The following is an 11,669-nucleotide window of genomic DNA, read 5'->3' as shown; positions in this document are numbered from 1 at the left end:
AGGTAATATAAGTAGAAACAAGGAGGAGATAGAGTAAAAGTAAGAATAGAAGAAGGATAAGGAAGAGAGGAAGCAGTATAAGGATGATGATGATGGTGATAGTAATGTTGGTGATGGTAACTATTATCATTATTAATATAACAATCATCATTGCTCTTATTATCATTATTACTTTTATTAGTAACTGTGATCATGTTATCATTATCATTTATTTGTTTTATTGTCGATGTGAAAGAGGAGGAAGAGAAACAGAGGCAAAAACAGAAGAAAGAGAAAGAGGAAAAGAGGTGGTAAAAATAGGAATAGAATGAGAAGAAGGAATATAAATAGATGAGGGAGGATTAGGAGGAGGGAGAATAAAAGTAGGAGAAGAAGGAGATGTAGTAAGAACAGAAGAAGGAGGGAGAATAGAAGTAGAAACAGAAGGAGAAGGAGGAGTAAAAATAAAAGTAGAAGAAGGATAAGGAAGAAGAAGAGAGGAAGCAATATTAGGAAAGACATTAGGAAGAGGCAGAACGTGATAATGGTGAAAAGGAGAAAACAGAATGAAGTAATAATTAGTAATTATACTAATCATAATGATATAAGATAACTGAGGAAGGAAGAGATCAAGAGGAAGAAGGAGAGGAGAAAAACGATAATGAGAGGAAGACAATAGAATGAGACGAGGCAAAAGAATAATAATGATAAATAGATGAAGGAGTAGAATAAGACAAAGAGAAAGGAGAAAAAGAAATGTAACAATGATAATATTGTGGGCAATGATAGTGATGATAATAATAAAAATAATAGTAATAATGATAATGATAATAGTGATAATGATAATAGAAATAATAGTAATAATGATAATGATGATAAAAATAATAATAATAATGCTAACGATAACAGTAATGACAATAAGAAGAAAAATATAAATAAAAGGACAAATAAGAACAAAATACAGAAGAAGAAGAAGAAGAAGAAAGACAAAACAAAACAAGCACAAAAATCACACACAAGCCAACAGGTAAACAGATTCACGCCTATGAATAATCTCCTTAATTAGCCCTGGCACGTGGATGACACATACCATTATCACGGGTATATTGTTTAATTGCTGTCTTGAGAAATCGAAGAACAACTCCAACAAAGACAAAGAAAACAAGAAAAATAAAAAAATAGTTTACATGACTCCGTTCTCATGTTTTTTTATAAGCAGTTTTCATAACCAACAACGGAGGTCAGGGTAATCTACTGTTTTTCTGTAATAAAGGAAGGAGTAGGTGGAAGAATAAGAGGAGAAGGAGGTAGAAGAGGGGGAGGAGGAGTAAGTGGAAAGAAGTTGGAAGAGGAAGAGATGGTGGTGGTGGAAGAGGGGGAGGAGGTAAAGGTGGAGGAGGAGGTGGGGGAGTGAGAAGAAAAGAGGAAGGGAGATGAGGAGGAATAGGAAAAGAAGGAGGAGGAGGTGGAGGAAAAGAAAAAGATGATGATAATGAAGATGAAAAAAAAAGAGATGATGATAAAGAGAATGACGACGAAGTTAGAGAATAAGGACAAGAACAAAAAGAAAATGAAAAAAACGCACCAGCTGAAACAATGGGGATTTAAGCGTTAACTGTCGGTCGTTGCCTTGCCAATATCAAAAATGCGGTCTTTCAAAACAAAACGTCAGATATTCATTGTTACCCTTTAAATGTTCTGTAAATCATTGTTCTTTTGCGCTCGTTGTGTCTCGTAAGTAGCATTGTGCTTCTGTAGCGCGACATAAGCAGTGGATTGGTTGTTGATAAGCATCGTTACCGCCATTACCGCAAACTGTTCGAATGCGTTGATGGAGCCTAGACTTCGGATTAAGGTTTTTGTGGCTTTATTATTTACTCTAATTACGTCTGCACTTCAGTTATTTTTGAAAGTTTATTGTATGTCTTACAATTTTATATATATTCTTACGTCATGGCATACAAGCAATTATCGATTATTAACTCTAATTAACGCCGAAATCATAGCCCTAGCGTCGCATTCGTGTAATGTACGTTAATTGTGGTAAATAAGTTGATAATTTGCGTTTAATGATAAGAAAAAATGGAGTAGATAAAATGGTAGATTTTATTGGGAGTAGATAAAATGGTAGATTTTATTGGGAGTAGATAAAATGGTAGATTTTATTGGGAGTAGATAAAATAGTAGATTTTATTGGGAGTAGATAAAATGGTAGATTTTATTGGGAGTAGATAAAATGGTAGATGTTATTGGGAGTAGATAAAATGGTAGATTTTATTGGGAGTAGATAAAATGGTAGATTTTATTGGGAGTAGATAAAATGGTAGATTTTATTAATTTATTTACAATGAAGTGATTAGTACAGCGATTAATATTACTCATCGCTGCAAGTTATCGGAGAACTTATTTTAATATCTAAACAAGGAAACACTTGCAGACGAAATACTATCAAGTAAATATAAACTACAATTAAATAGCAGGATCTTCCGTGATGAGCGATGAATAATGGTACAAAACAATCATGATAATGATAGAAATCTGAAAACATGTTAATATGTACGGACTTCATTTTTCTTTCAATTTTGCTAAGTATTGGAATGGAGAGACAGACAGACAGAGAAACAGAAATAAATAAACAGACAGACAGAGAGCCCGGACAAAGAGACAAAACTAGAATATGAGAAAGAGAAGGATAGAGAGAGAGAGAAATAAGAGAGAGGGGGAGATACAGAGGAAAGGAAAAGAAGAGAGAGGAATAGTAGAAAAGGAAGAAAAAGAGAGAAAGGAGCGAACGAAGATAAACAGAAAGAAAAAACGACAGACAGGAAAAAATAAAATAAGAAAGAGAAAGAAGAAAAGAGAGACAAAAAGACAAAGAGAGAGAAAGAAAGAAAGACACAAAAAAGACACAAAGAGAGAGAAAGAAAGAAAGAGAAGCAGACAGCGAGAACGAGGCAGACACACTCACTCATACGCAACGCACACACTCATGACAGCAATTAAACAATACGCCTTGTGATAATGGTATGTGTCATCCACGTGCCTGGGCTAATTAAGGAGATTATTTATAGGTGTGAATCTGTTTACCTGGCGTATTGTGTGGGATATTTTGTTTGTTTGTTTGTTTTTGTTTGTGATCGTTTATGAGATTGTTCCAGCACTTGCTAGTACTATAGTGATTACTTTGATCATTATCATTATTAGTCATTATTATCGTCACCATTTTATATTATTATCATAATTATTTTCATTATCGTTACTATCATTTTCGTTGTTCTGGATTTTTGTTATTGCAACTATTATTTCTACTATTACTACAACCATTTGGGGGAAAAGAGAGAGGGAGAGAGAGAGAGGAAACAGATCGAGACAAAGCAAAGGAAAGAAAAATGAAGAGAGAGAGAGAGGGGGGGCAGACGACGAAAGAGAGAGAGAAAATACGAAAAAGAGAGAGAGAGAATGAGAGAAAGAAAGAAAATAGATCGAGACAAAAAAATCAGAAAAAGCACTCTAACCCTAACTCCCCCCCCCCCCCCTTCCACCCCCTTCCCCCCTTCCCCCTCTCCTACCGCAGGTGCAACGCTACCTCTGCGTCAGAACCAAGGCGATGGTGGAACGCGCCCTCTGGATCAACATGGCGGGCCTCTTCGTCCTCATGATCTCCTGTGCCTTCGGGGGCCTCGTCATCTTCGCCCGCTACTGGGACTGCGACCCCATCAGCGCGGGCGTGGTCAGCTCGGCCGATCAGCTGATGCCCCTCTTTGTCATGGACATCCTCGGCGGCTGGAGGGGCCTGCCGGGGCTCTTCGTGGCGGGGATCTTCGCCGGGGCACTCAGGTGGGTGTGGGGTAGGGGGTGGGGTGGAAGAGGGGGAGGGGGGGTGTGGGGTGGATGGGAGGGTGGGGGGAGTGGAAGGGGGTAGGGAGGAGGGTGGGGGGGTGGAAGGAGGGTGGGTGGGGTGCAGGTTAGGTAAGGGGAGGGTGGGTGGGGTAGGATGGGGGTTAGGTAGGGTGTGGAAGGGGGTAGGGGGAGGGTGGGTGGGAGGGAATGGAGGAGGGTGGGGTTAGGTAGGGGTTGGGTGGATGGGTGGGTGGGGGTTAGGTAGGGGTAGGATGGGTTGGGTGGGGGTTAGGTAGGGGGGGATGGTGGGAAGTTTGCTGGGTAGGGGGAGGATGGGTGGGGTGGGGGTTAGGTAGGGGTTGGGGGGGGGTTAGGTGGAGGTTAGGTAGGTGAGGTGGGAGAGGTAGGAAGTGGAAAGGGTTATGGGGAGGGTATGGATGGATGGGGTTGGCTAGGGATTGATGGGTGGAGTGGAGAATAGGTGGAGGAGGGAGGGTGGATAGGTGGGGTAGGGGTTAGGTAGGGTGGATGGGATAGGATGGGGTGCAAGGGGAGAAGGGAATTACTATTTCCATTTAACCTTTTTTCCTTGAGTATTCGAATGGCTGTTCATGATTAAGACCTCGTCATTATCATAAATTAAAGAAGGATATGATGGCTCTACCTCTAGTAATTATAACAATATCTAGTAATTACCCAGATAATTAAGTATAATTGATATTTCATTTTAAGTATATATTGATATTCCTCACCCCCCCCCTTCCCCCCTTCCCCCTCTCATCCCCCCCTTCTCTCTCTCTCCCCCTTCCCCCCTTCCCCCTCTCATCCCCCCCTTCTCTCTCCCCCTTCCCCCCTTCCTCCTCTCATCCCCCTCTCTCTCTCTCTCCCCCTCACCCCCACCCCCCTATTTCACCCCCTTCTCTCTCTCTCTCCCTTCCCCCCTTCCCCGTCTCATCCCCCGCTTCTCTCTCTCTCCCCCTTCCCTCCTTCCCCCTCTCATCCCCCTTCTCTCTCTCCCCCCCCCACCACAGCACCGTCTCATCCGGCATGAACTCCCTGGCCGCCATTGTCCTCGAAGACTTCCTGAAGAACGGCTGCTACAAGACCATCTCCGAGAGGGCGTCGACGGTGGCCTCCAAGCTGCTGTCGCTCCTCTTCGGGCTCTTGACGTTCGCCCTCGTGTTCGTGGCGGAGCAGCTCGGGGGCGTCTTGTCGGTAGGGTGGGGTGTGGTGGTTGTGGTGGTGGTGGTTGTGAGTTTGTTTGTGGTGGGGGTGGGGGAGGTTTGGTTGTGGTGGGGGTGGGGGTGGTTTGGTTGTTTGGGTTGTGTGGTGTTTGTGTGTAAGTGTTTGTTAGGGTTGTGTGATGGTGTTTGTTTTGGGTTGTGGTAGTGTTTGTGTGTGAGTGTTTGGATTGTGGTGGTGTTTGTTTGTTTGTTTGGTTTGTGGTGGTGGTTCGTAAGTTTGTTTGTGTTGTGGCGTCTGTGTGTGAGTTTGTTTTGGGTTGTGGTGGTTTTGTTTGTGAGTTTGGGTTGTGATGGTGTTTGTGTGTGTGTTTGTTAGGGTTGTGGTCGTGTTTGTATGTGAGTGTTTGTGGTGGTTTGTCTGGGTTGTGGTGGGGGGGGGTTGTTTGTGAGTTTGTTTGGGTTGTAGAGGTGTTCGTATTTGTTTGGGGTTGTGATATGTTTGGTTTGTGGTGGTGTTTGTTTGTGAGTTTATTTGTAGTGGTGTTTGTGAGTTTGTTTGTGTTGTGGTGGTGTTTGTGAGTTTGTGGTGTTTATTTGTGAGTCTGTGATGGTTTTTGTTTGTGAGTTTGTTTGTGTTTGAGCTTGTTCGGGGGTTGTGATTGTGTATTTGCTAGGGTTTGTATCTGTTTGTGATTCTTTGTGTGTGTGTTTGGGTTTCGGTTCGTGTGTTCGAGTTTGTGTTTGGGGTCGTGTGTTTTTATGTTTGTTTGTATGTGTTTGTTTGTGTGTTCGGAATTGTGTTTTGATTGGGGTTTGTGTTTGTTTAGGTTTTGTGTTTGGATTTGCATCTGACTGCATGTGTGTTTGCGTGCTTGATTATCTGTTTGTATGTTTATGTGTTTGTGTACTTGCGTGTGTGTTTGTGTGTGTTTAAGTACTTGCGTGTGTGTTTATGTACTTGCGTGTGTGTTTGTGTGTGTTTAAGTACTTGCGTGTGAGTTTGTTTACAATTGTCTAAATATCCATCAAACACACAGCTTATATTTACGCTCAGGACTGACAACTTTCCCCCCTTTCTCCAGGCTGCCCTTAGCATCTTTGGCATGGTGGGAGGACCTCTTCTCGGTCTCTTCTCCTTGGGTATGTTCTTCCCTTGGGCCAACAGCGTGGTGAGTTCGGTCAAGATTTCGTGTCGTTGTGAAAGTAAGGAAATTCGTTGTAAACAGATGTCTTCAGTTACGGGCATCGGGTGGTTGGTTGTTCGTTTGTAGTTTATGGAGGTGGTGTAGTGATTTTTTTATGTTATTTATTCATTTATCTATTTATCTATTTTATTTATAATTTCTTTTTCTATTTGTCAATATTACATTACTATTATGGGATATTGTATTGGCAGTGTCTTTGCCTTTGGAGTATCGTCTTAAACTTTTCCGACCCTAGCACCCCTGTGGTCAGGTCAGGGCAGTCTAGCACCCCCTAACTCCGGCTAACATCTGGTCAACCACAAAGCTGGTCGAGGTTTGCTAGGAAGTGATGTTTTACCGCCATCTATTCAGTACTTCCTAGCACCCCCCAAAAAAAATGATGTCAGTATCCTTAGGAGGTGTTAGCACTCAAGGTTAAGAAACGTTGCTTTAGAGAGAGGGGGGAGGAAGAGAGAGAGAGGGAGAGAGAGAGAGAAAGAAAGAAAGAAAGAAAGAAAGAACGAAAGAAAGAAAGAGAGAGAGAGAGAGAGAGAGAGAGAGAGAGAGAGAGAGAGAGAGGGGAAAGCAGAGACAGATACAGAGACAACTAAATAGACGTCAAAGTCAAATAAAGACAGAGAGAGAGAGAGGAAAACAGAGACAGATACAGAGAGCAACCGATACAACCAAACAGACACCAAAGCACAGTAAAGCCAGGATTATAATTGTAATAACGATGACGGTCATCACCACCGCCATCATCATCATTATCATCATTACCATCATAGTTATTTTTTCTTACCTTATTATTCTCCTTCTTATTCTTATTATTATCTTATTATTCTTATTATTCCCCGCAGGGCGCCGCCGTTGGCCACGTCTGCGGCCTCGCCTTCATGTTCTGGATCGGCGTCGGCACGCAGGTCGGCCTCGCGACGGGTGACGTCACGTACCCGAAGAAGCCGCTCAGTGTCAGCGGCTGCAACCTCACCGGAACCACCGCCGGGTTCTCGTCGACCTCGGTGGAATACTTGACCTCCTCTGAGACCTCGTTTGTGCCCACTGAGTAAGGGATATATATATGTGTGTGTGTGTGTGTGTGTGTGTGTGTGTGTGTGTGTGTGTGTGTGTGTGTAAAGATGTGTTTTTAACGACCATTTCTAAGGTTCAAATCTTTCTCAAATAATTTCTAAGCTTAATTTAACACCCATCATACCTATTTCCAGTCTATTTCTCATTTTAAACGATTTTAAGTCTTCTTTAATGCGCAAGCTTTGAGCTGTCTGTTTTTGGATTGTCCATTCCAAAACTCCACGACCGTTGTCATATTCCCATTTTTATAACCATTTTTAAGACTTAGTATAATATATCATGTTTTGTTTTAAACGAATTTCTGAGATATCAGTGTTTTTATGCGCATTCTGAGGTATATGTCCTTTCTCATTTATATAACCATTTCTGTGCTCAATTCTTCTTTTTTATATCCATAGCCAGGCAATCTTTTCTATTAAGAAATTAATTTCTGAGGCCCTGTTAATTTTTACATCCATTTTGAGCTATCTGTCTTTTCATAAACATTTATTTAACTATTTCTAATCTCAAATAAACACTTTTTATTCCAGTATGCATACTATCTTCCATTTCTAAACCCATCTCTGAAAGGCCAGCAATTTTGTTCATTCATACCCATTTATATAAGCATTTAATCATTTATTTTTATCATCACACTATATTACGTTTCATACAATCTTTCCTCTAAACCCATTCCTGAAATTTCAGCCTGTTCTAATACCCATGTCTAAGCTACGTGCCTCTGTTAATACAAAATGTTGAGCTATGTGCCACTTTTGATGCCCAATTCTGACCTTTGTGCCCCCTTTGATGCCCAATTTTGACCTTATTAGCCCCTTTTCAAGCCCGATTTTGACCTATAAGCCTCTTTTGATGCCCAATTTTGAGCTATATGCCACTTTTGATGCCAAATTCTGAGCCACATGCCACTTTTGATGCCCAATTTTGAACTACGGGCCTTTTTTGATGCCCAATTTTGAGCTTTGTATATCTTTTGATACCCAATTTTGAGTTACGTGCTTCTTTTTATGCTCTGTCTTGAGCTATGTGCCTCTGTTGATGCCCAGTTTTGAGCCACGCACCTCTTTTGATGCCCGATTTTGAGGTATGTGCCACTCTTTTCATATACACTCAGTCACCCACCTTTTCATATACACGCATTCACTCTATTTTCCCCCAACAGACCTCCCTCAGGAATCCTAGGACTCTACAACCTGTCCTACATGTGGTACTCCGCTACAGGATGCTTTACGGTGATTGTCGTAGGATTAGTGGTATCCTTGCTGACGGGCGGGAGGGATCTGGGAAGTCTCGATCCCCGCACGCTCTCGCCGCCGTTGCTGTGGCTGAGGAAGTGGGTGCCGGCGCTGAGGGCCGTCGGGGAGAATCTGGTGAGGATTTGGTGTATTCGCTGTTTTATTTATTTATTTTTAATTTTTTTTATTTTTTTAGTTGTTTATTTTTCGTTTTTTATTTTGTTTATTTTTCGTTTTTTATTTTGTTTATTTCTAGTTTCTTTGTTTGTCTGTTTTTTGTTTTTTTTATCCTTTTTTTACTTTTTTTCTTTGGGGATTTATTTACAACTTTTCTTTGTGATAATCTTTATTTTCAGTTTCCTTTGTGTTATTTTTCTTATTTTTTTATCTTTGTTTTTTTTTCGCTTTTCCTTGTGATTTTTTTTCTTTCTTTCTTTTTCCTTTTTTTCCTTTTCCTGTCATTCTTTTGTTTTTTATCATTTTCCTTTGTGATTCTTTTTTTTCCTTTGTGATTCATTGGTTTCTTTCTTTCTTTCTTTTTCTCTTCTAATTCTTTCTTGTCATTTAATCCCTTATAAACTTCCCCCTCCATCACACCCAACAGAACGACGAGCTAGACGAACTTCGCGAGACCTCGACCTCCGAGAAGGACGGCGGCGACCTGACCTCCGGCGACCTGACCTCCATCATCTCCAAACTCCCCCCGAGGACGCTGGACGGATCCCTGAAGGAGTCGAAGACGGACAAGCCGCCCGTCGTACTGGACGCCCAGGCGCTCCCACGTGAAGACCCTGCGAAGTTGAAGTCGTCGATGTCTGACTCCGCCTTCGAGGACGGTTCCAGCAGCTTGGGAATCCTGAAGGAGGAGGAGGAGGACGGGCGCAGCGAAGACCTCGGCCTCGAGAACTGCGCCATGTCCGTAGACGACGAGGACGGGGCGACAAGTCTCACGATCCCGACGACCCATCTTTGAGGACGAGTGACGGGTGTACAGTATGAATAATAGTGATATCGATGGTAATAATATAGGGATTGCTGTGACAGGCTCTTTAGGTATCAGTCGAATTGTGGTTTGTCTATTTATTGTGCTTCTAAACTGCCCCCTGTGTGAAAGGAATGGCCGGGGTTGCCATCCACTGGCAGTGCACGGGAATCGAACGTAGATCAGCGAGATTCCTAGGCTAGAACGTTACCAAGGCACAACAAGATATTGTGTTCGTTGCGACAAGTGTTGGTCTTTTAATTACTGTTACACCTGGTGAAAGGGGATGAATGAAATTGAGTATTTTCGCAGTGTACGGGATGTGTTGGACCGATTTGGACCCTATCGGACGAAGATGGAGTCGAAACCGGTCCTACACATGAATATATGCTCGGTTTCATTCATCCTTTTTTCTACAGGTCTAACAGTAGTTTACGAATGATCAGTCATCAAGAAAAAATACTTAACATTAACAGTCTTTTTCTTAGAGATCTTGTCCTAAAACCCAGCGTGTTGTAATAAAAGGAGCTATTGGGATTGAGCGTGAATAGCTTAAAGGAGTATAGACACCCATCACCATTGCAGCATGCGTAAAACACTATTCTAACTAATAATGCTGGTATACTGTACAATATTATCCGAAATATAATGCGATATTGTTAGTGGTAATATCATAAATTTTACCCAGGTTATCGACCATAACAAATGAAAGTAATAATGCATCAAGAGTTTATAGACTGTGAAGCGAAATGATAAATCTAGAACAAAATTTATACGTTCGTAACCTGTTCAGGACACGTTAAAGCAACAGATTGTGAAGCAGTGTGTGTTGAACATCATTTTTGATTTATGACTTTTGTGTGCAGACAGAAATAGGTTAGACGACCGCGAGTTGTGTTAGTGTGTGTGTTTCGAATTAGTAGGTGGTGAAGTGTGATTAAATCCTTCGAATGGAAAAGTATATTTATTTTTGTCACTTAGTCATCGAATTTGTAAGCGTAATCTTAAACTTACTTCCTATATTATTTGTCGAAGGCCCTAGGCCACTAGTTTAGGTCTGTAAGCAATACCATGTAAACAATATTTGATTTTCTGTACATACTATACCTTACTGCCTTCTGTGTCTTTAAATATACATCTGCATATGTATATAAGTTTTCCCCTTTTTTTGAACAGCAATGAATGTGGATAAATACCCTTTGTTGTTTCTAGAGTAGTAACATAACTATCAATAAATAAATGTGCATCTGCATGTGGGTATATAATCCATTCGTCATAAAAGCAGCCAATATTATGTAAATCAGAGGTTTTACTGAGGCAGAATTGAGAGGTAGAACTTTGTTTAAAGCAGTTGGACAATCACGACGAACTGGAAAGGCTAGATCAGTAGCAACTCGAGGTGTCATGGCGTCTTGATTCTATTTTTGGAAAAAAAAACACATGGGGTTTATTTTGATGACGTCACAGAAGTTACGGATGCTTTGTGAATACGGTCGATCATTTTGGTCTCTTAAGTTTTCAAAAAGGATGGAAAATAATTATTTTAATGGTTATATTTTCACTAAACAATCATCAAAACAGACGCCTCCTCGAGTTGCTACTGATCTAGCCTTTATCAATCAATTCATGTCGTGAATGAAGCTTCGAAGCATTCCAAACATAAACAAATGTCACGTGATTCGGGCGTTCGAGACGAATTTGAATTTGAGTTTTTACCATAACTGTACAGTACATGTATGGATTTCTGTGTATGTGTGTGCGTGAGTTGATATCATGTCCTGAATCACTCTTGTGTTTCATCCAGGAATTGTATTTAAAAAAAGACATTATAATAGTATAATTTAATCGAAATCAGACTATAATAATACTTTCACACGTGGATGTCTATAAAACAAACCTTCAACTATGTAATGAAGGCTTATCACCAAATTTTACATAAATAGAATAAAACGTGTAATTTTTAGAAGTTTTCTTTTGAATTCATGTTCTTTGTTTAAGATAAAAATATATATAGAGATATACATATACATATTTATATATATATATATATATATATATATATATATATATATATATATATATATATATATATATATATTTATATATATATATATTTATATATATATATATGTATATATATATATATATATGTATGTATATGTATATATATATA

At 40.4% G+C, this 11,669-nt stretch overlaps 1 protein-coding gene across 3 annotated transcripts in view; it reads left to right on the top strand.

Annotated features, from left to right (window-relative positions):
* Positions 1 to 11,462, top strand: part of LOC113812738 (sodium-coupled monocarboxylate transporter 1) — a 22,896-nt gene extending 11,434 nt beyond the window's left edge. For all 3 annotated transcript variants that reach the window (XM_070117557.1, XM_070117559.1, XM_070117558.1), the window contains exons 6-11: positions 3,554 to 3,816; positions 4,851 to 5,034; positions 6,086 to 6,172; positions 7,048 to 7,253; positions 8,442 to 8,649; positions 9,119 to 11,462. In XM_070117557.1, coding sequence (XP_069973658.1) covers positions 3,554 to 3,816; positions 4,851 to 5,034; positions 6,086 to 6,172; positions 7,048 to 7,253; positions 8,442 to 8,649; positions 9,119 to 9,487 — 1,317 coding nt within the window. In that variant the 3' untranslated portion in view covers positions 9,488 to 11,462. The remainder of the gene's footprint in view (positions 1 to 3,553; positions 3,817 to 4,850; positions 5,035 to 6,085; positions 6,173 to 7,047; positions 7,254 to 8,441; positions 8,650 to 9,118) is intronic.
* The last annotated feature ends 207 nt before the right edge of the window (positions 11,463 to 11,669 follow it).

Source organism: Penaeus vannamei, chromosome 40 (assembly GCF_042767895.1).
Source record: "Penaeus vannamei isolate JL-2024 chromosome 40, ASM4276789v1, whole genome shotgun sequence".
Lineage (NCBI taxonomy): Eukaryota > Metazoa > Arthropoda > Malacostraca > Decapoda > Penaeidae > Penaeus > Penaeus vannamei.
The sequence above is the reverse complement of the archived record's forward strand: the minus strand, read 5'-3'. Positions and strand labels throughout refer to the sequence as shown.